This window comes from Balaenoptera physalus, assembly GCF_965194825.1.
Source record: "Balaenoptera physalus genome assembly, chromosome: 20".
Classification (NCBI taxonomy): domain Eukaryota; kingdom Metazoa; phylum Chordata; class Mammalia; order Artiodactyla; family Balaenopteridae; genus Balaenoptera; species Balaenoptera physalus.
The window spans coordinates 63993128-64019381 of NC_138901.1; the positions used below are offsets into that span (position 1 = coordinate 63993128).

Here is a 26254-nt window from a genome sequence, read left to right on the forward strand (position 1 = left end):
CCCCAGACCAAAAGATGAACACTAGCCTATAAAAGTGTACACCGACTGCTCTATTTCTTCCAAAACTAGAGGTGCCATTGAGACGGCTCTTCCCGGGACCATGTTCTGTGAACCCCAGCCTTGCCCTCACGCTCCTCCCTCTGCCTGGACCCTTTTCTTCCTGTGAGGACAGGAGCCGCGCTCTCGCACCCTTTCTCTCTCAACTGAGAATCATATTCAGGTAAATTACATTCATATTGTTTTTTGAATGTGTTAGAGTTTGTATGTTTCTTGTGCATAACTTTAAAAAAACAAGTAGAATATTTTCTAGTGTTCCCTTTCAAAAATACTTCGATCCATTTTCACTACTGAGGGCCTATGTTAGTTTCTGGAGGACGGGGAAGGCCTGTACTCTTGACAGAAAGAAACTGCTCAGAAATCTACAAACTGCTCTCTTTTAAATACTGTTAAAAGAGTTCTCTGGAAAAGTTATTAAAGAGACAAATAATTCACGTGAGGAAAAGAGTTCCTAAAAAAGCAAAATAGCTAAGTGCATTATAAGTTAACATTTAAAAAGGCTTCTTAAATAATGAGTCACAAAAGTGCTATTATATCCAAGAATAACAAATGTAACTATATTAAAATTACATGTCTGATTTGTCCCAGGAACACGAGTGATTCAAAATGAGAAAAATCAATCACTGTAATATATCACATTAATAAAATGAAGGAAAAGAATCCACATGATCATCTCAAATGATGCAGAAAAAGCATCTGACAAATCCAACACCCTTTCATGATAAAAACACTCAGAAAACTAGGAATAGAATAGAAGGGAACTTCCTCAACATAATAAAAGGCATTAATGAAAAACCTACAGCTCACATCAGACTTGACAGTGAAAGGCTGAAAGCTTTCCACCTAGGAGCAGGAACAAGACACAGATGCCCACATTCAACACTGCTACTCAACACCGTACTGGAAGCTCTGGCCACAGCTATCACACAAGAAAAACAGGTACCCAAGTTAGAAACGAAGAGGTCAAACTGTGTCCATTCACAGATGATATGATCTTACATGTAGAAAACCCTAGAGAATCCACATACAACACAAAACACTATTAGAGCTAATAAATGAGTTCAGCAAAGGTGCAGGATCAACACACAAAAGTCAGTTTCGTTTCTATTCACCAGCAGTGAACAGTCCAAAAGGAACAACTCCATTTACAATAGAGCCAAAAAATAAAATACCTGGGAATAAATTTAACCAAGGAAACTGAGAGAGAAATGAAACAAGATTCAGGATAGTGGTTCCCTTGGGCGGAAGGAGGCAGGGGGAAGGGACACAAAAGGACCACACGTGTGGACGTAAGTTATCATGATGATGCTAGTTTTCTTGTTGGGTGGTAGGATCACAGATGCCGACGACTACAGATGGATGGACAGAGATGAGGCAGGTAGAGGGACACGTAAAAGAGGCCCAGGACCACCCACGGACCAATGATGACAGTGAGTTATCTGTCACAATCACGACTAGGTGATTCTAGGTACCTGAGATCCAAAAGAAAAAAAAGCAATTTTAACAGCCTAGCAAAAGAAATAAATTGCAGATTTAAGAATTTAAAAATACACCGAATTCAGTGCTTTGTGACCACCTAGAGGGGTGGGATAGGGAGGGTGGAAGGGAGACGCAAGAGGGAGGAGATATGGGGATGTATGTATACATATAGCTGATTCACTTTGTTGTAAGGCGGAAACTAGCACACCATTGTAAAGCGATTATACTACAATAAAGATGTTACAAAAAAAAAACAATGGTGTGTTAGTTTCACGTGTACGGCACGGTGATTCAGTTATGCATATACATGCATCTATTCTTTTTCAAATTCTTTAATTGGGAGCTTGGGATTGACATATACACGCTACTGTATTTAAACTAGATAACCAACAAGGACCTACTGTATAGCACAGGGCACTCTGCTCAGTATTCTGTAATAACCTAAATGGGAAAAGAATTTCAGACTGAAAAAAAAAAAAAATACACTGAATTACATTTATAAAGTAAACAGTACTTTAAGCAGAACACATCAAGTTTTAATCCTTCATGGACAGCCCAAGGAAATGGAAAGGCATCTTTCAGCCTTAAACAGAATGTTAAAAAGTTTGAGCTAGCTCACCTCTTCTTGAATATACTGTAATAAGAAGGGAGATGCTCTTAAATTATCAACAGGAATATTGAAGAAGCCCTGAATTTCCTTCTGGTGTAAATCCATAGTAATAAGATGAGTCAGACCTTTGAAAATAAAGCAGACACAAACACACAAATAGTTTCATAACCAGTTGCACTGTATGAATAAGTACTGCATAAAACAAGACACCATATACAATAAATTACTATTAAAAATTGCTCTCATCAAAAACGCAGCGTCTTTATTTCTCAGATTTTTTTTTAGTACAATGAGATTATGAGATAAAAGAAAATATAAATATCGGTCTCTGCCCCCGGGTCCCAGCACAGAGCTCCTAAGACCCTTGCCGCCCCCGCAGTGCTGAGCGCACCAGCAGCATCTCCTATTCTAACATCTGGTCTTTGACCCCGCCTCTGACACGGAGCTCCTGACGCCTTATGAATTCCTTAGTTACAAGAGCACCAGGAGTATCTTTTGTTCTAATGAGGCGACCCAGGATGGGCTCCTGATGGGGGCCGGTCACCACGATTTTCAGGCTCCCCACCCCCACTCTCCAGAGAGGGGGGACGGGCTGGAAATGGAGCTAATGAATGATTGTGCCCTTGTGAGGACGCCTCCATAAAGTCCCAACAGCGCGGGCTTCGGGGAGCTTCCAGGCGGGTGAACACGGGCACAAGCCCCTCCCCATACCCTGCCCCACATACCTCTTCCACCCGGATGTCCACCTGGATCCTTTATCATGTCGTTTTATAATAAACCGGTGAACAGTAAGAGACAGTGTTCCCGAGTTCTGTGAGGAGTTCTAGCAAATTAATCGAACCCAAGAGGAGGTCGTGGGAACCTCTGATTTATAGCCAACTGGTCAGCACAGGTGACAACCTGGACTTGCAGTGAGCGTCTGGGGGGGTCAGGGGAGCAGGCACGTGGGACTGAGCCTTAACCCGTGGGACCTGACGCCATCTCCAGGTACACAGTGTCAGAGTGAAACTGTACGACACCCAGCTGGTGCCCTGGAGAACTGCACGGTGTAGGGAACACGCCTACACATTTGGTGACAGAGGTGAAGTGTTCCCTGCGAGGAGGAAAGGAAACTCAGAGGAGGTGGGGAACTGGGTTTCCCTCCTCAGAAGGGAAAGATTGGGTGGCTTTTCTTACACAGAGACGCATGCTTTTCACATCAATTTAAAGTCTTAAAACAGCCAAGATCATAGCAATGAAGAAATGTCTCTGATAATTCTATGAGAGTGGATTTCATCTCCCCGAAGTTTTGTCAATAGGCATGACCAAGCCATATTAAGACAAATATTTGTCTTAATATATTAAGACAAACTGCACAGGCCTGTCTGTAATTCGAAAAAGTGAAGAATCTTCATCCCATTGGCTCCTTAAAGGATATTTGAAATGGAAATATATATATAAACATACATATAATTCAACTGGAAAAATTTTTTAAAGCAGAACTTGCCCAAATGAACAGGAAAGCGAGCCTGGTGGCCCCCCAGGAGCAAGCCTAGGCGGGCAGGGCAGGCCTGCTCCCTCCGGCAGGGTTCTCAACCGGGTATGCTCTTCAGGTTGCTGGGGTTCAGGTTTGTTCACTTTTTGTTTTGGTTTTGCCTTCTTTGAAATGCTACCGTAGAAAATTTATTCTGCAGTAAGTGTCTGTGTTAAAATGTAGTGATATGGGGACTTTTTACTCTTTTCTCTCTGTGCAAACGCTCTGTGATATGTGCCTTCTATAATCATACACACATACACAGGCACACCCGTGCACGTGGGCGCAGACGCACACACACAGACACACACAGACACACACACACACACAGAGTAACAACTCTGAAGATTATTTAGAAACAAGGAGGAGACACTTAGAATGTTACCTAAAAATGCACAACACAAAATAATATGTATGGTCTGCAAAGTATGCCAATGTGTACTGGGAAAGGGAAGAGATGAAAATAAGAATAGTCGCTGTGTTATTAGAGTTGTTGATTCCAAATGCCTTCTTCCCCGTTAAAAACAACCTAAATATGATTGTAACTTGTCATTTCAATATTAATTTTTTAAACAAAGAATTTAGGAAAAAATAAGTTGTTCTCACCAGCTTTGTGTTTAGGGAGCTGGGAACAGGAGAGAACGCTGAGCGCTGCTGACTCATTATAAATTAGCATCTTAAAGCTGTATCACTATTTCTACTCTGTTCAACATTCTAATTTAGTTAAGACAATGCCTTACAATTTCTCAGGTAAAAATAAAACGCCCAGAGCCCCAGTAAACCATCAAGTATCTGCCTTTCTTACCAGCTTTGCACATCATGGAAGCTAGCAGTTTGGAAACAATGGAGCCTCTCTTTCTCATCTTGCACTGTTTGCTGTAAGGAAAGTAGGGGACCACGCCGATGATGCCTTTGGCACAGGAGGTCTTACACGCGTACACCATGATAAGGAGCTCCATGATGCTGGTGTTCACATCCCTGGAACCCAAGGACAGAGACCAGCAAGGAGAAACGTCACACACACGATGACCCCTCTCGGCTCCAACTAAGCGTTGGCCATGTGCCACGCCCGCCTCGACCGAGACAGGCTCTAGACACAAAAAAGAAACCACATCCCTCTCTTCTAGGGCCTCCATTAGTCGCCCCATGCTGCCTCTCAGCCGATGACCCTACTTCCTTTTCCACTGAGAAAAGCACCGTCAGAAAAGAGCCCGGGGCCCCCACCGCCACATGCGCACGCAGCCCCCAAGTCTGCCTGCCCCGAGCCATCAGCCAGAGACGAACTTTCCACACCAAAGTCACTCTAAAATCAGCCCTCCCGTGACGCAGGGATCCCATCCCCCCCGCCCACTGAAGCAGGGCTCCAGCTATCCCCCCGGCCACCCCATCAGTGTGTCACTCTCCCCGGCTCATACCCATGGGCCATTTCTCCCATTAACAGCAGCTCAGGCCACTTTCCCCACTGCCCCATTTCTTGGCTCCCCTGTGCAGCACATCTCAAGACGGTTGTCCACACTTGCTTCCAACTCATCTCTCTCATCCTCTCCCACACACGCTCCGATCCAGGTCACCGATGACCTCCACGTGGCCAAGGCCAGCGCTGGGTTCTCACTCCCCCCCTCTCCGTCCTCGCCCTGACACACTCCATCACTCGCCCACCGCTCCCCTCCCGCCCCGCTTCGTTTCCTCTGCTGGTGCCTCTCCTCCCCGGCTTCCTGCCCTGACAACTGATCATTTGTCCTCTTCTCCTCTCTCCTCCCTCATCCCTCGCTCGGGCTTCTCATCCAATTTCAGAGCTTTGTAAATGCTGGAGACTCAAATTTATAGCTCCAGCCCAGGCTTCTCAAGTCCAGACTAACAAATCCAGCTGCTTCTTGACAATGCCACTAGAAAGTCTGTTAAGACATCTCAAAACGTACCCAAAACTGAACTGCTCTTTGACCGGCAAAGCCTGCCTCGCCATAAACCTCTGCCATCTCAGTCGATGGCAGCTCTGCTCCTCCAGTTTACTCAGGACGAAACCCCCAGAGGCGCCCTTAACTGCTCTCCTGTCCAGAGTGACAGCAACTCACCACTCCACTGCTGCCCTGGGGCCAAGCCTCGACCCCCACAGTGACAGTGACAGTGACAGCCCGCCCCCGGCAGTCCCTCTGCAGCCCACGCTCTGCACAGCGTCCAGCTGGAGCTTCAAGTCAAAGGCAGATCGTGCACTCTGCTCAGGAGCCAGCGACGGTTTCCCGTTCTGCCCACGGCAGACGCCCAAGGCCCTACAATGGCTCCCGAGGCCCCTTCAGGGTCTGCCCCCACCCCCGCTCTGCGCTCCACTCCTCCTCCGTGCCCTCCCCTCACGCCAGGCCTCACGCCCACCTGAGGGCCTTCGCTTCAGGGCTCCCTGCCCCTGCCTGGAGTGCCCTCGTCGCCGGCTGGCACCTTCTTCCAGTTTTTGTCAGATGTCACCTCCCCAGCCTGCCCTCTCTCCATCCTTCACCACCGTCACGTCCGGCTCCTTGCCATGCTGTTTTGGTTTTTATCCACAGCGCTCATCATCTTCTGACAAACTAGATAATCTACTTATTCATTATGTTGCCTGCATGTCCTAGAATATAGGCTCCATGAGGACAAGGATCTGTGATCTATTTTAATCCTTCACGCATCTCACACACCTGAAACAGCGGCTGGCACGTAACAGACATTCAATAAATGTTTGTGAATGAGCGACTGCGTGAAAGAGTGAGGGAAACACGGAACATTTGCGTGAGTAGGTTCCCTGTTGATACCTGACAACAAGCCTGACATGGGAAGAGTTAAAGGAGCCTTTCAGAAAGCATTCTGTGTGAGGGGTAAGAGCAGGGGGACCAACAGCGGGTGTGAAGTTACACCACGTTCCCAAACTATACTCCCAGGAACACCATCTTTCTGTGAGCTGGTACAAGGCTTTCCGTCACTAAATTCTAGTAATAACTTGTCTGAATTACAGGAAAAGTTAAGTTAATGGACAGAATTTTCTTAATTTAAAAATTTTCTTATACTTTTAGTGCCTACCACCAGTCTACACTAAGGCAAGGTACAAGGTGTATCTGACAACACCAAATCTCAGTGTTAACTGTTTCTTGAAGACCACAATATCTAAGCTTTCTGCAACCTGGACAAGACAAGCCTACGGCACATTCTGGAGCACTCCAAAATGAGGCACGTAGAGAGAAAATTAAGGGAATGGTTTTGGCTAGAGGAATAAGAAACTGACAAGAGGCAGGGGCAGAATGAAAAGAGTATTGAAATGCCCAAAAATAAACGTAAAGGAATGAGTGAATGAATGAATGGAAAGAAACGAAAGGTATAAAAGTACTGCAAACACCCGGGAGCCAGAAGGAAGTCAGCTGTTCTGTGCTCTGCACTTTCCCCTCCTTGATGAGGGCGTGGGCAGGGAGAGCGCTCTACCAGCCTGGCGTCTGGCCCGGGAAAGAGAGCGGCAGCAGGGGCAGCACCAGCTCTCGTCCCCACAGCCCAGCCCTGCTGAGGGTCCTAAGCAGAGGCAAGACATGAAGCCAGGGCCCCGCCGCAAAGGCCCCGCCGCAAAGGCCCCGCACACTTGCGCTCCAGGACGATGGGAGGCAGTGACAGGTCCCTTTCGGCTCCTCCTCCCAGAAGAGTCAGATGGCTTCGAGATTTCATCCCCGTGAACCAAAGACCAGGACAGAGATGTTCAAAATTTAGGTGAAAGTACATGTGTTCCAAGTCTAAATTCTCCCCAAATTTGGCTCTTCTTCCCTTTCTTTGGTATTTATTTTACATATAACCACAAATTTAGCTTGCAGCAATTTCTGGAACCTCTAGGCTAAAAAATGTTGCACTACACAAACCGATTTCTAGACATTATTAAAAATTGTACTGAGTTAAAAATTTCATCTATAGAGGCCTTCAGGGACACCTGTGGACAGAGTGGCATTTGATCAAAGAGCGGTGCAGACACTCTCACTGCACTGAATCTTCTATCCCCAGCGTACACATTTGTGACCTCAACAATTTCCAGAACACACGGCTATCAAATGTCACAGGAGACAGGAACGCACATGCCTTCAACACACCGTCTACCTTCTCAGCTCCTTTAATTTATGCAACAGGACAGTACGTTTAAATTATCTGCAGGAAAAGCTTTAAGAACCCCAAGTAAGCAAATACCTCTCCTCCCGCCTGTTTTCTTTTTTGGAACTAGAAGAGTTTCCCTACAAATTTTATGAAATTCTGGCTACTGAGAGCAAATGTAATGGGCTCTTTTATCGTTAAGCGCCTCCACCCCCAAACCTGGTTATTCCCACCCTTGAGAACACTGAAAGAACACAAAAAAGTCAGCAGCTATGTCAGAAAAATTAGCAGAGTAAGATCATGCCAATTTTAAAACAATCGTAACTCTCCCTGTCTAGGCAACTCTTATTATTCTAAACATTCATGCCCAAACAGAGGCCCAGAAAGCAACATTTCTGTTGGATAAGTTACTCACTTTGAAACAGTTTGGATGATGAAAACATCTTTCCCCCTCACAGACTCTTGAATTTGTACTCTTGTTTCTGGCAGGAAAAGGGGAAAAGAGAAGAAGGGTGAACAAGGCACATAACTTTAAAAAATACACACAGAAAACCCTGCAGCATCCCCCAATGTTGTAAAATATGGAAACTGGACCTGTTTCAAAACTCACTAGGTTTTCAGTTCTATGAAGGATAACGAACATAGTTCGATTAATCACACCTTTTAAACATGTTAAGTTATACGACATGCTTAAGAAGGAATCACACTTGTCACTCAAAACAAGTAAATCTCCCCTCCTCACTTCCTGTACATAAACAGCGAGTGCTGGGCTGCTCTGAGCCCCGTACCCTTACAGGAAATGACAGACTCCTTCATTCAACCAGCAACAATTAAGAACCTGTTAGGCACAAATGTTAGAATAACATTGTGAAAGTAAAGATAAATAAGGCCCAGTATCCCTACTCTCAAAAAACTTGTGATCAGCCACAGGGAAACAATTAGGCAAATCCAGAGTGGGAAATTCCACAAGACAAACTCTTCAAAAAGTCAGTGCTGTGGGAAAAAAAAAGAGAAGGTGAAGGGACTGCCCTAGTCTAGAAGAGAATAAAGAGATATAAAAAACACATCACTTGAACCAAGAATCCTGGTTTAAAAAACAAACAAAAGGGACTTCCCTGGTGGCTCAGTGGTTAAGAATCTGCCTGCCAATGCAGGGGACATGGGTTCGAGCCCTGGTCCGGGAAGATCCCACATGCCGTGGAGCAACTAAGCCCGTGCGCCACAACTACTGAGCCTGTGCTTCTAGAGCCTGCAAGCCACAACTACTGAGCCCACGTGCCTAGAGTCTGTGCTCCGCAACAAGAGGAGCCACCGCAATGAGAAGCCCACCCACTGCAATAAGAAGCCCACGCACCGCAACAAAGACCCAACGCAGCCAAAAATTTTAAAAAAATAAATAAATTTATAAAAACAAAAACAAAAACCAGCTAGGACAACTAGGAAAATTAGAACGTACATTAGCTATTAGATGATAGAGAATTATCATTAATCTCTTTAATGTGACAATGGTAGCGTATCTACATGGGAGAAAGTCCTCCTTAGGAGACACATGGTCAAGTATTCAGGGGTTAAGTGTCAATGTCTGCAACTCAGTTCCAAATGGTCCCACAAACACACATTCATACAGCAAAGTGTCACCTGCTGAATGCGGGTGGTACTCGTTCATATGGGTACTCAAGGCACTACTCTTTCACATTTGTTATAGGTTTGAACATTTTCATTAGAAATGTTGGAAAAAATAGAGTACATGTTTACAAAAAAGTGTGGTACCACGGAAAGAAAACGAGCTTGAGAGACAGGGAGATTGAGCTTTGAATCCCGACTCTGTTCCCTCTGGGGCCTCGTTCCTAACGTCACCCCTGAACTCGGCTCCTCAGTACCTGGTAATGGTAAGGATTCTACAGACGTTAGTTCCCTCCTTCCTTCCCCTCGTTCATGAACCCGGGGGGGGGGCGGGCAGGCTCCTCCTGAGTCTCCCGCCACCAGCCTCCCTCAGCCCCGCTTCTACACTAGACAAAGGACTGCATCCAATTCCCTTTAGCAGCAAAATCTTCTCCCAACTCCCTGCATATTTCCCTCAATTATACTTGTTTCCCACTGAAGCCACATGGGGGATCTTGGGAGATAGGGAAGAGGAGGCAGTAATGGAGAAATAAATAGGGGAAGAGCAAATTTGTGCCTTTTCATCCAAGTGTCTTGTAAGTTCTCTAATATTTAAGTATTTGACAAAATCCTGCAGTGGAAAAGGAGAGGGAACCAGTATTTACTGAGTGCCTACTATGTGCCAAAAACTGTGTTAGGCACACAAATTATCCCACTTAATCCTCAGAACAGCCCAAATTATTTGCAGTTTAGACAGCTAAAATAACTTGCCAAGGAGAAGTTGTCTGACTCTCACGCCTATGCAGGTCATCTGTCACTCCTGCTAGAATAATTTCAAACATCCGCCATTTCTACACAAAGTACAAAAGCTAAATAACACGTGATTTTCACAACCTGAGGTGTTTATGCAACATCATAAATCAGTTAGCGAAAAGCACTTCCTGACATGACATCATGGAGTCTAGCCCAAGGCAGTGCAGGCTGGGGTAAAGAACACCCACCAGCCGATACCGTGGCTACACAGGGCACACGCACCCCGCCTAAGGGGACGGATTCAACCAAGCGCTGAGCTAATGCTTTCTTCAGCTGGACAGCTTGTTCACGCACCCACGCAGTTGTTATCGGATGACGTCTAAGGACTAGACTTTAAGCCCCTAGATGTGACTGCCCCAGAATTCTCTATCGAGCTGGTGTTAGTGGGAGCGGGGACACCGCGCTCGCCCACCTTGCCTGCCTGTCTTCCTGCTGGCAGAACTAACTGGACACTGAGGCTGACCGTTTCAGCTATGGCGGATGAGGGACTGGGCCAGCACGGCGAGTACCACAAAAAGGCCACCGTCACGAAAACACAGGATCACTCACCTCTGTCAGGCTCCTGGTAAACTTGCACTTTGCCCATCTCCACCCCCAGCCGCCTAGGGAAGAGAAAGAGGGAAAACGCTGAAAAAGTAATAGAACAGATGCAACATCTTTACTATTAAGGCTGATTTAGAAATTGATAAAAATAAAACAAATTTTTAAAAATAGAGGTATTCCTATTACGAGATTTAAAGTGGACATAGAATTGTTCGGTCACCTAACCCATCACATCCCCACCCTATGCCAACCCAAGGCGGCCTCTCGACCCTGTCCTGGGCTCCCTGCCCTCCAGCCACATTCCTGCTGTTTCCTCTGCCTGGAGGGCTCTGCCCCAGACCTTCACTTGGTGCCTATTCAGGTTTCTCAATTCACATTCCATCCCCAGGGTTTAAAGGCACATGCCCTTGTCTCTCGGTTCTCCCCGCAGCATTTACCGCCATCTGAAGTGATCCTGTTTGTTTGTTTTGCTAACTTGCTTCTTGCCTGGCCCCTCTACTAAAGAAGGGTTCTGACTGGCTTGTTCACTGTTACTCCCCAGTATCTAGATCAAGGTCTGGTACACAGCAGGGGCTCAATATTTATTTAATAAATAACTAAAATTATACTGAACTGTTATCTATAAACTATCTTCATATAGCATATACCCTTCATTGTTCTTTATACTCAAATAATTCTATACATACGTAGCACCTAACACAATCTCTGGCACTCAGGAGTCACTCAATAAATGTCTGCTGAATGAATGTGTAGGAGTGACAACAGTTTACAAGAAGGTGAGCCTTTAATACACAGATGATAAGCAGATTAACTATAAAATATCTGCTTTCAAATTTAACAATCAGTGCCAATCCATTTATCAAATGTAAAACACCACATCATGAGTACAGATTTTAATACTATGATTATACTCACTCAGCGATTTTCTTTGAAAGCTCCATACATGATGAATTAGAATTTGCCGAAAACAACACCAGACCCCCTTTGGTTATGTTCATCTTGGCTTCTGATTCAGGTGGCGCCACACAAAACATCAAAACCTTCTTGGTTTTCCAATTCTCAGAGCCTGGAAAGATACAAAATATATTAAGAACTGTCATATGATATGAAATACACCTGAAAATTTTTTAATAGCAAATGACTTAAGCTGAAGGACATTAGTTTTTACCATGATGGAGTCTTTTATATTAAACATGTTTATAGACAAATAGAAAGTCTATTTGAGTTTTAGGGTTCCAAATTTATGGAAAGATGCTATCATATGACTCAATTATTTTCATGACCACTGGGAATAAATGATAAACTTACAAGAAAGGTGGAGCTGAAGAGCTCAGTGTTTTACTGTTTGCTGCTTAAAGTCAATTACGACAACCTCCTTTTAGTCTCTGACAACAAAATTCCTCCTGGATTGACACACAGAAAAATGGCAAAGCCATTAGCAAGGACAAGGACTGACTGATCCTTAAACAATGAATAAAAAACCCGTCCATGCCCAGCTTTCCCTGTAATGCCTGTTCACCATGAAACCTCCCCCCGGCCTTGCAGCTGCCCCAGGTCCTGTCTAAGCCTGACCTTGTCATCTGCATTGTTCCTCAACTGGAACACAAGGTCGACCAGGTGACCATAACCTTGAAGGAAAGTGACTCAGCCACGCAACTGACCAGCAGCAGGGCACAGACAGAAAGAGCCTGTCCTAGAGGTCATCAGAGCCCTCCATGCTCTCCTCCTCCTCCCACTCTCTGGGCCGAGTGTCCTTATGGAGAAAGGCAGGCATGGCTTAGACGCAGGAGCAACAGTCCACTAGGCCTTCGGGGACGGAGGCGCCTTCCCAGCAAGCCCACTGCATTTCCCCAGTCATGTGTTTACGTGGGTGGCTCTGGGAAGGCTGGTGGACGGGAGCAAAAGGCTGAAGCCAATTATCTTATTTGTTATTCTGAACTTTTAATTACACAAGTAATAAACAAATACATTCTCCTTGTAAAAAATACTGAAACATCAGAGTTTAGGCTGACGTCACTAGCTCCGATCCCAGGCTCCTTCCCACCTAGGTCCTTGGACCTGACAGTTCTTATTATTAGTTTGAAAGAGACACCATCAGGCTGTTACACGTTCACACATGTGATCCCCATAAAAAATACATATAAAAATTCATTTCTAACATAAAAAGGGATCATCGTACAAATCTACCTATAATCTGCTTTTTTAAAGAGCAATGTATTTTAAGATCCCAGGTAGAAAGTATAGACCCATCATGTCCTTTTTAACTGGTGCCAGTGTTCCCTGGTGCAGGCACGCCACACTTAGCAGGTCACCAACCCAAAGAGGCCTCCTTATGCATGTGTGTGTCTCTCTCTGCAGTAACTGCCAGTGGGGGCCAGTGGGTCATAGGGTGGGTCACTCATGGTCTCCCACGCAGGTGAGGAGAGCACATTTCCTCTCCACAGGCATCCCTCAATGGGAAACACAGGCCATCCCAATGCACTTGACCTAAAGCCTATGAATTACAAACAGAAATGTATGAACAGCTGGCCAAAGCCCTAAGGAGACCAAGAAGGACCACTGGTGTGTACCGTGGAAAGTGGCTTTGGAGCAGGGATCGGCAAAGTACAGCCCACGGGCCAAAACAGGTTATTTCCGTAAATAAAACTGTATTGGAACACAGCCATGCTCACTGTCTACAAGTTGTCTGTGGATGCAGTGGTAGAGTTAAGTATGGGCTGCAAAGCCTAAAATATTACCTGGCCCTCTACAGAAAAAGTGTGCCGAGCCAGCTTTACAGCATAGCGTGGGGCAGGGTGACTGGTGCAAATGAAAGAAATAATATTTAACCATCAACACTCAGAATCGGAGGAGATCCTAGGTGTCTTCTAACACCACCTCTCAACTCTTCTATGCCTGTGTTTAGGAACAGAGTCTGGAAAAGGAAACCACAACAAAAATAAAACTCATTCTCCGGTAGTTATGAATACAGGCTTTGGAGTCAAACCCAGGTTTGCATCTTAGCTCCTAGTTCCCCTTAACTCACTGTGAGGCCTCGCATAAATTAGTCACTCTCAGCTTCCACCCCCTCATCCATGCAACTGCGAATACTGACCGTACAGGGTCACTGTAAGATTAGTTCCTGTACAGCACTTAACACAGTGCCCCACATACAGGATACGCTTGGTGAATGGAAGCTCTGATGAGTCAACTTGTTAATATTTCGGTTATCTACCGAACGAGTACATAATATGCATGGGATGGCCACCTTTTTACATCCCCTAACCTTCAAATAAGAAGCTTCTTAAAGGACAGCAGTGTTCTTGAGAGGATGTGGAACACTGAGAATCAAACTATCTGAGGGGAAGGAAGAGATCTTGGAAGTAACTCAGTCCATCTCTAGGACTCCTACCAAGGAGCCACTCCAGATACCTGAACAGCCACATCCTGAGGGTCCAGCCATTCCAAATTCTTCCTTAGAACACGCAGATCCCTCTCCCAGCAGCCTCCCCCTCCTGGGCCTTGTCCTTTCTTTGAAGATTTACGGGAAACCCCAAATTCCTTCTCCCCAGGGCAGTCCTCGACCTATCTCAAGACGGCTCTCTTGCCTCTGTGTATTCTCTTTTCCTGGAACCTTTCATTAATGGTCATGGTTTAAATGTCCTTCATCACTGACTACGGTCTCTAGGGTTTCAGTCTCCAGATACCAGGTTTCAGTAATGGAAACCTAACCTAAGACCTCAAAACGGCACAGGCTGGGAGTCCCTTTGGAAACAGTTATCAGTACAGACATGCTCTGTGACTGCCCATCTCACAAGTCGGTCAAACAATAAAACTAGTTGCTAGTTTTAGTTCTCAGGCCATTGCTAGTTTTAGTTCTCCTTTTCCTATTGGAAGTTCAAGTTGTGCTCTTTACCAAGCTTTAAGAGTTTTAAAGATTATCCTCGTAAACAAGATAATCACCAGGATGGGGCTGGCAGAAGGCTCACTAGTACAAGACTATAGTGCTAAATGGAGGGTAAAGAGAACATCCCCATTTCCCCCCCATAAGCTACAGGTGCTTTTACATTTATCCTAAATTCACTCTAGCATGTGTGAGAATTATATACAACACATGAAAACACAGCCTTTTCAGAGAATCTCAGAACCCTACGAAAAGCAAATCATATTCCTCTTTGCTTGAGACTGGGCAATCTGTTAAGTCTCATGAAGGAAACCACTCTGAAAGAGCCCTCGCTTTGCAAGCGCTGGCAGTCATTTCAAAACGACTCACGCACATCTCAGATGAGGGAGGCTGGCATCAAAGTGTGCTGCTTTCCATCTAGTGCGTCTGCTGTGTGAATACCTCCCATCTAAAGATGGCTGGAGTCACAGTGTGAAGACCTGATTTGCCTCCCCTGCTTACCAGCTACGAGTCCTTGGCCTTCCCCTTCTCGACAGCAGAGACAGACGCTTGGTTAAAAACAGCTTCCCTCACCAGAATTTAAGGTCCAAGACAGCAGAGATTTTTTCCACTATTATGTTCTCTGCTGTACACCCAGGGCCTAGAATAGTACCTGGCAGAGGGAGAGGCTTAACAAATGTTTGTCAAATAACAAATGTTTGTTGAATAAAGCCTGACCTCGTTGAGTTGCAATGATTAACACATGGAGTTGAAAGACGTCTGCAAACTAAAAGGTGTCAGAAAGTATAAAGAACTATTATTTTTATTAGTGATGTACCTCACTCAAAGAAAATTTGCTTTTTCGGGGTCAGTATTGAAGAGAATTAGAAGGGTGAAGCCTATATGTAATTAATCCTCCAGGCCTCTGTGACCCCAGGCACCTGGCTGTCTCTTCATCAGAACGTTTTCTTTCGGCTAAATACCATTTTCTGAGGGCTGTGAATTCTTACGACAACTCAATAAAGCAGGTACTACAAGTCCCCTTTGAGACACGAGATAAGTGACGCTTGAAGATGAAGACACCTCCTCAAGGCTGCCCACCCGGAAGCAGCAGACACCAGCTCAGCTTCAGCCTGTCTCCCAACACCACGGAGAGTGACCCGACATCCCACATTTCGGGGGGCGAGGCAGACAAACACCCAGGTTTAGAAATATGTGCGTAGTAAACACGCCTTGTTTGGAAAACAATTTATATCACGTGTCAAAGAAAGAACACGTAACTCTGATCCAGTATTTCCCCTTTGGAGAATTTATCCTACGGAAAGAAAGAAAAAGCTCAATGACGGTCACTGCATGGTTTTTCTAAGAGGAGGAACACTGAACATATGCAAAAGTTACATAATGGGGTAATTCAGTAAAACTCTGAATATACATTCAATACAATAAAAACGGTAAATATCCGGGACTGTACGAAAGTGCTTACGTTAAGTAAGAGCAGAACTGCATCTCCTCGAACCCAGACTGGGTAATAACGGTACAGACGAGGTCGGGATAGGAATACGGACAAGAAGGGTAGGACTTCGTGGGGTTCAATAATGTGGGTGAATCACATATTTGTGCATGGTACAGTTTTAAACATTATAAATCACATTTTCTCACCCCCCAAATCCCCATCCCGAATTTCCCATTCCTTGCAAAAGCTAAACACCCAAACCGCGTCAATATTAATAAAAGGGGGGGAAATCGGTATCATCACTGTGCAGTATCTGCTAGAAACCATTTAAAAGCAGAAGAAAGCCTTAGAGCTACATCCCTGTCCTCACTCAAGCTCCGCGGGGCAACAGAAAGGCCCGCGCCGCAAGGCCAGCCCAGCACCGCCAGGGCTGTCAGTCTGCGCGTGAGGCTGGGCTTCCGCCCGCAGCCGCAGGTCCCGGCCCGCGGACCCCGGCGAACCGGACCGGGCTGAGGGCTGCGCGCGGCCGGGTCCCCGCCGAGCCCCCCGCCCCTGCACCTGTGCCCCGCAGGGCCGGCCCGCCGGCCGCGCCACCACCTTCGCCGCCTCCCGCCCGCCTACCTGGCCTCGACCCCAGCCCCGGCCCCGCCGCAACCTCCGCTGCCGAATGAGGAAAATGCCGGTGCCCTGACGGCCTCTCCAAGAGCAAAATGGCGACTCCGGGCCGAGAACTGCGTGCGCAGCGACTGCGAGGCCTGGGGGCGGGGCCGTTCAAGGGGGCAGGGCCACGTGGGGCGGGGCCTCGGGTGGGACCATCCGTGTGAGGGGCGGGGCAGGGAAGGGGCCCACAGAGGGGAGGGGCGGGGCCTTCGAGTCTAGCTGGAATACTGCAGTCGGGCGAGGGGCGGGGCCATGGGCGGGGCGAGTCCATGGTGGGGCGGGGCTGACTGGAGGGGTGGGGCCAGGCTGAGCGAGGGGCGGGGAGAGGGGCGGGGAGAGGGGCGGGGAGGGGTGGGGCTGAGCTTCGAGAACCCGAGTGCGGACTTTTTTTTTTTTTAAAACAAATTTATTTATTTATTTTCGGCTGCGTTTGGTCTTCGTTGCTGCGCGGGGACTTTCTCTAGTTGCGCTGAGTGGGGGCTACTCTTCCTTGTGGTGCGCGGGCTTCTCATTGCGGTGGCTTCTCTGTTGCGGAGCACGGTCTCTAGGTATGCTGGCTCAGTAGTTGTGGCTCTCCGGCTCTAGAGCGTAGGCTCAGTGGTTGTGGCGCACCGGCTTAGTTGCTCCGTGGCATGTGGGTTCTTCCCAGACCAGGGCTCGAACCCGTGTCCCCAGCATTGGCAGGCGGATTCTTAACCACTGTGCCACCACGGAAGCCCGCGACTGCGGACCTTGATGTCTGGAATTACAAAAGTCTGGCTTCAAGTCTTTACTGGCCTGTAACTTTGGGCAATGTCACTTCACCTCCCTGAGCCTCAATTTCCTCAGCTGAAAAATGGAGATGATAGTAGCACCCATCTCAGGGGTTGTTGTGAGGATTCAGTAAAATAACACCTGCGGAGCTTCCAAAACAGTTCCTGGTGCATAGTAAACCCTCAGTTGTTATTATTACTATTATTTGCTTTGTTGCCCTTTCTTCTTTTATCACAAAGTAAGGAATTGGTGCTTGCCTGAATTCCTTATATTTAAGTATATTTAATATATATATAAAACATAATAATAGCAAACACGTATGGAGCACTTACCATGTGTCAGGCCAAGTGCTTAGCATATATTAACTGTAACTTATTTAATCCTCACAGAACTATGAGGTAGGTGTTATTATTATCTACATTTTAATAGTTGTGGGAACTGACACCCTGACGTTAAATATCAATAACTTGCCTAAGGACAAACAAACATGGACAAGAACTTCAATCCAGGCGGTCTGGCACCACGGTCTGCACTAAGCTAGACCCTATACCACATCGCAGTTCCAGTTCTGCTTTGGATTTTTCACTAGAGTGAGGCTTGAAATCGTTCGTGAGAGGTGGCACGGCCAGCTAGAAGCGGCCGGACTCAAATGGAGTCATTTAAGACATTTCCTTTGCCTGACAGCTTCACGGGGTCATACCTCTGTGAAGAACAAGGCCCGTGAGCCCACAGGCAGATTCGGGTACAAAACTGAATGCCCTTACTTTGGTAAGTGGACTTTGGTTTCACCCACTGCTTCTGCACAGACCCAACCCTCACGCACCCCACCTCCTGGCTTCAACCTGCGTTAGCTCCACCCAGCACTCCAGGTTGCACGTGACTGGATCTGACCAATCAGGGCCACTCATCCCCCTCAGCTCGCTGATGCGCTCCAAGGACAGGCCACTGAGCCAATGGGAGCCCAGAAGACGCAATCTCGCGCCGCAGTGGGCTACGGAGCCAGTAAATTCCTTCCCTCCACCCTCTGAAGCCAGGGGTCTGCGTGTTGTCCCCTTGCTTACTTCTCATTGTTCTTTCCCACCAGCCTGTTCCACCATCCCTGAGCTATAGGGCACGTACACATGCTGTTCCTGCCTCCAGGAATGCTCTTCCTCCTGCTGCCCTCTCCCCTCATTAACTCCTACTTAAACACCTAAGCACAATTGTCATTTTTAAGCCTTCTCTAAACCACCCCCCTTCTCAAAAAAAAAAAAGTACTTTTCCTTCGTTAGGCTTATCATGATCGCTAATTATGTATTTATGTGGATGGTCATTTTATAAATATCCCCACCCCAGCCCCTATAGACTATAAGCCCGTACGGGCAGGTCCTTTGTCTCTTTTGCTGATCCCTGTTTGCAGGTACCCAGCACGGTACCTGGCACAGTGTGGTACTCAAGAAATGTCGGTACCATGGGTGATCTCAGAATTACCCTCCCCCCGATGGAAAGGAGGAGGGCAGTAGCACAGAATTGTATAGTATTTGCACCACGCAGGGACAATATTCCTGATAATTTAAAAATCGTCTCTGCTGAGCCAGTATGAGCTAGCTCGCACATACCATGCTCCCAGCATTTGGCAATGAAATTGTTAGTTTCTCAATCAATCAGTTTCTCCTCGTTGCAGGCACTTAGCTTACAGTTTCCCTTGCTCTATTACACCAGATACCACTTCTCCATCCACTTCCAATTCTCCAAAGACTCTTCTGAAATCCTCCATAGGCTGATGTCTCATCTCCCTTCCTCTTTATCCTTGGGGTTTAGGCCATGGGAGTGAGCCATGGTGGACATCCAGCCCAGATGACCCACCAGTGGCTGCAGCCCCAGTCACTACCTGACTGCAACTCTGTGAGAGACCTCAAATGAGAGCCACCCAGCTGAGCCCAATCAAACCACAGAAAATTGAGAGATAATAATAAATATTTGTATTAAGGTGCTGAGTTTGGAGATATCTTGATACACATCTATAGGTAATGAGCAAGAAAGGGGCAAAACCAGAATCTAAAGACTGGGGTCAGTTTCACTCTAATGCGGTTTTGGTTAGCCTATTGCTAAGCTTGATAATCGCTTGCCCACTTGGAGGTTTGCAGAGTCTGCATATTATGGAAGTGCTCAGTTTGCCTGTACCACATCATTGACCATATTCAAGGGCCAAACTGCTGCACATAGAATATGAATCAAGACACCTGATCCTAAGACATTTCCCTTCAACATTTTTTTAAAGGAAGGAAAAGCATCTTTGCTATAGTTTTATAAAGGTTTTTAGTGGAGTGGTAAGCCAGAAACCCCCAGTCTGTGTCCAGCCTCCTCTTTGCAGAAATGACCTCAGCCAGAGAGGTGAAGGCACCTCTCTGAGCTTCAGTTTCCCCATCTGAAAAATGGGCACTAAGATCAGCAGCCGCGTGGAGATTCTGGGTGGGAATGACTTTTCTGTGGAATCAGTGAGTTTTGCAGCTGCCTCTCCGCCTTCGTGTCTCTGGCCATCAGGAATGAATAAACAAGGCTTTGGTTTTCCTGCAAGCAGAGGAGGATGGCAGCTTGTCTGGCCATCGGAGGGTGCAGAGGCCAGGGGCCTGGTCACTAGACAGGGAAATTGGGAAGTTTCCCACATTGTGTTCTTTCCCTCATCCTCCAGATTTTCTCCTTTTTTAACCCACCCCCCATGAGAAAAGCTTCATTATCTTTCCATGATGAGTAATATTTACATGTTATAAAAAATTCAAACAAACATGAAGAAAAAATTTAAAAGATATTTGCCATTATCTCACCATGGAGAGATAAGCACTTGACTTTTTTTTAACCTCCCTATTCCACTTAACAATTTATTATTTTTTAATTAATATATTAATTTATTTACTTTTGGTTGTGTTGGGTCTTCGTTGCTGCGCATGGGCTTTCTCTAGTTGAGGCGAGCGGGGGCTACTCTTCCTTGCTGTGCTCGGGCTTCTCATTGCGGTGGCTTCTGTTGCAGAGCACGGGCTCTAGGCACGTGGGCTTCAGTAGGTGTGGCACGCGGGCTCAGTCACTGTGGCTCACGGGCTCTAGAGCACAGGCTCAGTAGTTGTGGCTCGCGGGCTCTAGAGCGCAGGCTCAGTAGTTGTGGCGCATAGGGCTTAGCTGCTCCGAAGCATGTGGGATCTTCCCGGACCAGGGCTCGAACCCATTTCCTGTGCATTGGCAGGCAGATTCTTAACCACTGCGCCAGCAGGGAAGCCCCTCCACTTAACAATTTATTGTGGACACGGTTCATGTTAATGAATTAGGTCAATGTCATCGTCGCATGTGCCATGGAGTAAAGAGCAGAGACTTAGGAACCAGACGGCCTGTATCCAAATTCCTTTTCCTCTACTCACTGGGTGTGTGACCTTCTTTACCCCTCTGCACTGGCTTCCTCACCTATGAGATGGGAATGACCACAGGGTTGGTCATTCCACCTTACAGGGTTACAGGGGTTGTGGTGATATCCAAATGAGCTGTCACCTGGCACACAGGTGCTAACCTCTCACTGCAGCCACACTTACTGTGAGCCGTTGTGATATGGAGGGACCGTGACGTTTTTAACCCATCTCCAATTCTGGGCACTTTTTACTAATATACACACCTCTCTTTGCACCTTTGCTCAAGTATTTTCTCTCAAAGACAAATACCATATGATATCACTTACATGTGGAATCTAAAATACGGCACAAATGAACCTATCTATGAAATAGACTCACAGGCATAGAGAACAAACTTGCGGTTGCCAAGGGGGAGAGGGGGTGGGGGAGGGATGGAGTGGGAGTTTGGGATTAGCAAAGGCAAACTATCATATATAGGATGGATAAACAACAAGGTCCTACTGTATAGCACAGGGAACTGTATTCAATATCCTGGGGTAAACCATAATGGAAAAGAATATGAAAAAGAATGTGTATATATATATATATATATATATATATATATATATATATATATATATATCTGAGTCACTGTTGTACGACAGAAATTAACACAATATTGTAAATCAACTATACTTTGGTAAAAATATACATTTAAAAAAATTTAAGTATTTTCTCTCATTAAATTTCTAGAAGTGAACTTGCTTGGTCAAAGGATATGCCCTTTTACAATTTTGTTCCCCAGAAATTTTGTACCAATTTACATTCTTGCCAGAAAGGTGAAGAGTGCCCTTTTCGCCTCATCCCCGTCGACACCAGGCACTAAGCCATTCTTTCACTTGGCCGAGTGGATGGTCAATGTTTCCTGGGCATTTACAATTATTTCTCCACGTCCAGCTGCCTGTAGCTGCCCTGGCCACCTTGCTAGCTGAACTTCATCTCCATTCACTCACTCAGCAAATATTGAGAACTTAGTGCATGCCTGGCCCAGTTAGAGCCGGGCTACAGCAGAGACAACAGGGCACCCACCTCGGGAGGCGATCCACCACATGGTTATAGCAAAGCGTCTGCTTCAGTGCCCAAGAAACTGTGCCGTATAGGTGAGATCTCTATACATAAATATAGAATGTACATTTTGTAAGTATATGAATGATATTACTATTATCACTATATATGACTTATTATCATTACACAGATCATGATAATATTGCATATTATCATGATCGTTTTCAGCCATAGGACCTTAGAAGTCACTTCTCCTCTCCAGCCTTCCATTTTCTCATCTGTAAACAGGCACAGTTGAGAGGACGGGGTGGGACAGTGTGTGTTCGGAGCCTGGCAGTGAGGCTGTAGCGGCCTCCTCCTGCTGGCCATGCCCGGCCCAGGCCTGGGACCCGAGCCTCTTGCTGGCCTCCCGCTCTCTGCAGCTGGTCCCCGCAGCACGTGGCTGGCACTGAGCTGAGCCACAGCAGCACCCTAGCTGCCGGGACCGTTTTAAGAAATTACTCCCGTGATGGAAAGTGCAGAGTTGAAGGCTGATGATCCGCCACACGCCACCTCCCAACTCAACTCCACTGGGTCCCTCCCAGCCTGGAGTCACAGCAAACACTCCCCAAACCCTATTTCTCAGGCTCAGCCCTCTGGGTCCCTCCCTCTAGGTCCAGGGAGGGGCATCCTGAGCTGCGTCTTAGGGCCTCCTGACCCCCTCCCCCACCTGCCCTGCCACTGCACCAACTGGAGACCCCCTTTGCCAACATCCTGCTGGCAACTTCTCCTCCCCCTTCACTAGAAGCCCCTCCAAAGGAAACGGAGGGAGGGGGGCCCACCTGGTGGTGCTACACCTGCCTTGGTGCCCTCACTTCCTGGTGCCTCCCTCCCAGGAGTGAAGCTGGCCACCTCCTTCACTTCTTCCTGGGCTCTTGCCACTCATTCATATTCTGTATTTGGTGGAGGTGGCAGCAAACAGAAAGAAGTTTTTCCGCATTCGCATCCCATCATAAGTGTTTATATTAGTCAGGACTCTTGCAATGAAACCCGATTCACACCAGCTACAAATAAAGGAGCAGGGACTCATCGGTTTATGTAACTCAGAGGCCCAGGGTGAAGGTTCAGGTATGGCTGGATCCTGGGCTCCACGACCCCAGGGTTTTGTCTTTCTCCATCGTGAAGCTCTGTCTTCCTTCTTCCCTTCCACAGCTTTATTCTGAGACAAGCTCCACCCATGTGATGGGCCCTCACTTGCAGGCTTATCTGGAACTGGATGCTTATGGCCTCAGTGGGGGAGAAGTCCGGGCTGGTCCAGGGTCCTTTCCAATCTATGATGAAGGACTCCAATGTCACACATACACACAGACGTCACACACGCTCAAAGGTCCCCCACATGGATGGCACACCCAATCATAAGTCGCACACTCACCCTTACACAGATGTGACTCAGTATTCACATGGATGTCTCACACACCCTGGAATCTTTCCCATTTAGATAGTATATTACAGTTGTATAAATGCCCACCCATGGAGGGCTAACTCATTTAGATTTCATTTATGTGCCACTTTTTCACATACCTCTTACTTAAAACAGGGTGCAATAAGTCTGATGTGTGTCAGAATGAAATAAAATAGTGCAGAGTCTTTGTAAGGATTAAATACATTCAATTAAAAAACAAACAAAACCCTGCCTATCATCAAAAGGCACAGACTGAGAGGAAGTATTTACAATATGTATATCTGACAAAGGACTTACATCTGGACCATATAAGCACCCTTAAAAATCAATACTAAGGTTCACTTCACACCTGCTAGGTTGGCCTTAATGAAAGTATTTTAGAAAAACAAGAAAGGACTTCCCTGGTGGCGCAGTGGTTAAGAATCTGCCTGCCAATGCAGGGGACACGGGTTCGATCCCTGGTCTGGGAAGATCCCACATGCTGCGGAGCAGCTAAGCCCGTGAGCCACAACTACTGAGCCTGCGCTCTAGAGCCCGCGAGCCACAACAAATGAAGCCGCGCGCCTAGAGCCCGTGCTCTTCAACAAGAGAAACCACCACAATGAGAAGCCCGCGCACCACAATGAAGACCCAACACAGCCAAAACTAACTAACTAACTAACTAAATAAATAAATTTATAAAAAAAAGATAACAAGTATTGGTGAGGTTGTGGAGAAATTGGAACCCTCCTACATTGCTGGTGGCGATGTAAAATGATACAGCCACTCAGAAACAGCTCGGCAGTTCCTCAAAAAGTCAAATATAGAGCTGCCATGTGACTCATCGGTTGTGCTCCTGAACATCTACCGAAAAGGACTGAAAACAGATGCTCAAACAAATACTTGTATACACACGTGAAAAGCAGTATTATTCATAATAACCAAAGGTGGAGAAAACCCAAATGTCCATCAACAGATGAAAGGATAAACAAGTGTGGTGTCTACACACAAGGGAATTTTTTTAAAAAATAAATTTAATTATTTATATTTGTTTTTATTTTTGGCTGTGTTGGGTCTTCGTTGCTATGCGCGGGCTTTCTTTAGTTGCGGTGAGCAGGGGCTACTCTTCGTTGCGGTGTGCGGGCTTCTCATTGTCGTGGCTTCTCTTGTTGCAGAGCACGGGCTCTAGGCACGTGTGCTTCAGTAGTTGTGGCACGTGGGCTCAGTAGTTGTGGCTTGCGGGCTCTAGAGCGCAGGCTCAGTAGTTGTGGTACACGGGCTTAGTTGCCCCGCGGCATGTGGGATCTTCCCGGACCAGGGCTTGAACCCATGTCCCCTGCATTGGCAGGCAGACTCTGAACCACCGCGCCACCAGGGAAGCCCCCACACAAGGGAATATTATTCATCCATAAAAAGGAAGAGACTACGACACAAGACACTGCATGGATGAACCTCAGAAACATGAAGCTCAGTGAGAGAAGCCAGACGCAAAAGGCCACATACTGTATGATTCCATTGACATGAAACGTCCAGGATAGGTAAATCCACAGAGACAGAGGCAGATTGGTGGTTGCCAGGAGCTGGGAGGAGGGCAAATGGGGAGTGATTGCTTAATGGCCGTGGATTTTCATTTTGGGGTGATGAAAATATCTTGAAACTAGACAGAGGTGCTGGTTGCACAATACCGTGAAAGTACTAAATGTCACTGAATTGTACACTTTAAAATGGGCCATGATGGAATACACGTTATTCAAATTTCACCTCAAGAAAATCAAGAGTAAGAAAGTAAATAATCCAGTTTTCAAAATAGGCAGATGATGTGGACAGATGCTTAAATAAAGAAGATATACGAGTGGCAAAAAAACCACAAAAAACAACACATGAAAAAATGTTCAATATCATTAGTCTTCAGAGAAATGTGAATTAAAGCCACAGTGCTATATCACTAAATGCGCACGAAGATGGCTAAAATTCAGTTTAACAATAGCAAATCCTGATGCGGGTACAGAGGACCTAGGACTCTCACACTTTGCTGGCGGGGATCTAAGCCAGTACAACCACTCTGGAAAACAGTTTGGTGGTTTCTTATAAAGTTTAACATAGAACTCCCATAAGACCCAGCCATCCCTTTTCCAGGTATTCACCCAAGAGAAATGAAAATGAATGTCCATCCAAAAGCCTTGCACATGAATATTCACAGCAGCTTTGTACAGAGTCTCCCCAAACTGGAAGCAACCCACACACCCCTCAGCTGGGGAATGGATAAACTGGAATCCTGCTCCTGGATGCGTCTCAAAAACGTTGTGTGAGTGAAAGAAGGCAAGACAAGAAAGACTTCAGACTGTGTGATTCCTTTCGTAGGGAATTCCCGGGAAACTAATCTAAGGGGACAGGAGGCAGGTGAGGGAGGCCTGCAAAGGGACAAGAAGGAACTGTTCACAAAGACGGAAAAGTTCTATTGTGTCCTGTAGCACGACAGTGGTCTGTACAGCGATTACATTGTGCTTTATGTAGATTACACCTCCGTAAAGTTTATTGGTAGCAACCGGCCTGGCCCTGAGTGCAGATCCTCTGTCCTGTACGCTGTCCGCACTCATTTCCTGCCTCTTTCCCTCCAAGCACCACTTCCCCTGCCCGTCCCTCACCCCGGACCGTGTTCAGGCCTCCGTGTCTTCACCTCTGCTGTCTTGTTCATGCTCTTCCCCTCCCAGCTCTGCTTGCTGAATCCTGACCCCACTGACACCCAGCTCTGCGAAGCTTCCTCATCCCACCCGCTTCCCTGACATGTGACTTTCACTTCTCTTTGGGCACTTAGAGGCATAACCCGCCAGCCAGGCCACCCATGGCGAGGCGATGGATGGGGGCAGGAGAGGGAAGACTTAGCTGAGAAGAGGCTGGAATGTAACGGACCCAGAGTCAGGGGCACGGAGGGACAGTGCAGTAATCGCCTCCTCAGCCCACTGTCCAGCAGGAGGGTGAGGGAACAAG

The 26254-nt window shown here is 46.7% G+C and overlaps 1 protein-coding gene and 1 long non-coding RNA gene across 8 annotated transcripts in view; one reads left to right on the forward strand and one right to left on the reverse strand.

Annotated features, from left to right (window-relative positions):
• Positions 1 to 16745, reverse strand: part of PRPSAP2 (phosphoribosyl pyrophosphate synthetase associated protein 2) — a 38505-nt gene extending 21760 nt beyond the window's left edge. Inside the window, exons 1-7 of one of the 7 annotated variants that reach the window (XR_014257693.1) lie at positions 16046 to 16565; positions 12009 to 12103; positions 11616 to 11766; positions 10707 to 10759; positions 8158 to 8224; positions 4465 to 4637; positions 2156 to 2271 (exon numbers count right to left, since the gene is read on the reverse strand). Coding sequence is in view for 6 of the 7 variants with exons in the window: in XM_082442427.1 (XP_082298553.1) it covers positions 2156 to 2271; positions 4465 to 4637; positions 8158 to 8224; positions 10707 to 10759; positions 11616 to 11734 (528 nt within the window). In the remaining variant the exon portion in view is untranslated. Of the gene's footprint in view, positions 1 to 2155; positions 2272 to 4464; positions 4638 to 8157; positions 8225 to 10706; positions 10760 to 11615; positions 11767 to 12008; positions 12104 to 16045; positions 16568 to 16636 lie in introns of those variants that run through there. The other 6 variants (XM_082442427.1, XM_082442431.1, XM_082442426.1 and 3 more) reach the window with 6 other exon arrangements.
• Positions 16746 to 17065: 320 nt separating this feature from the next.
• Positions 17066 to 19397, forward strand: LOC309651087. The gene is made up of 2 exons (XR_014257915.1): positions 17066 to 18196; positions 19229 to 19397. It is a non-coding gene; the product is annotated as an uncharacterized lncRNA (long non-coding RNA).
• The last annotated feature ends 6857 nt before the right edge of the window (positions 19398 to 26254 follow it).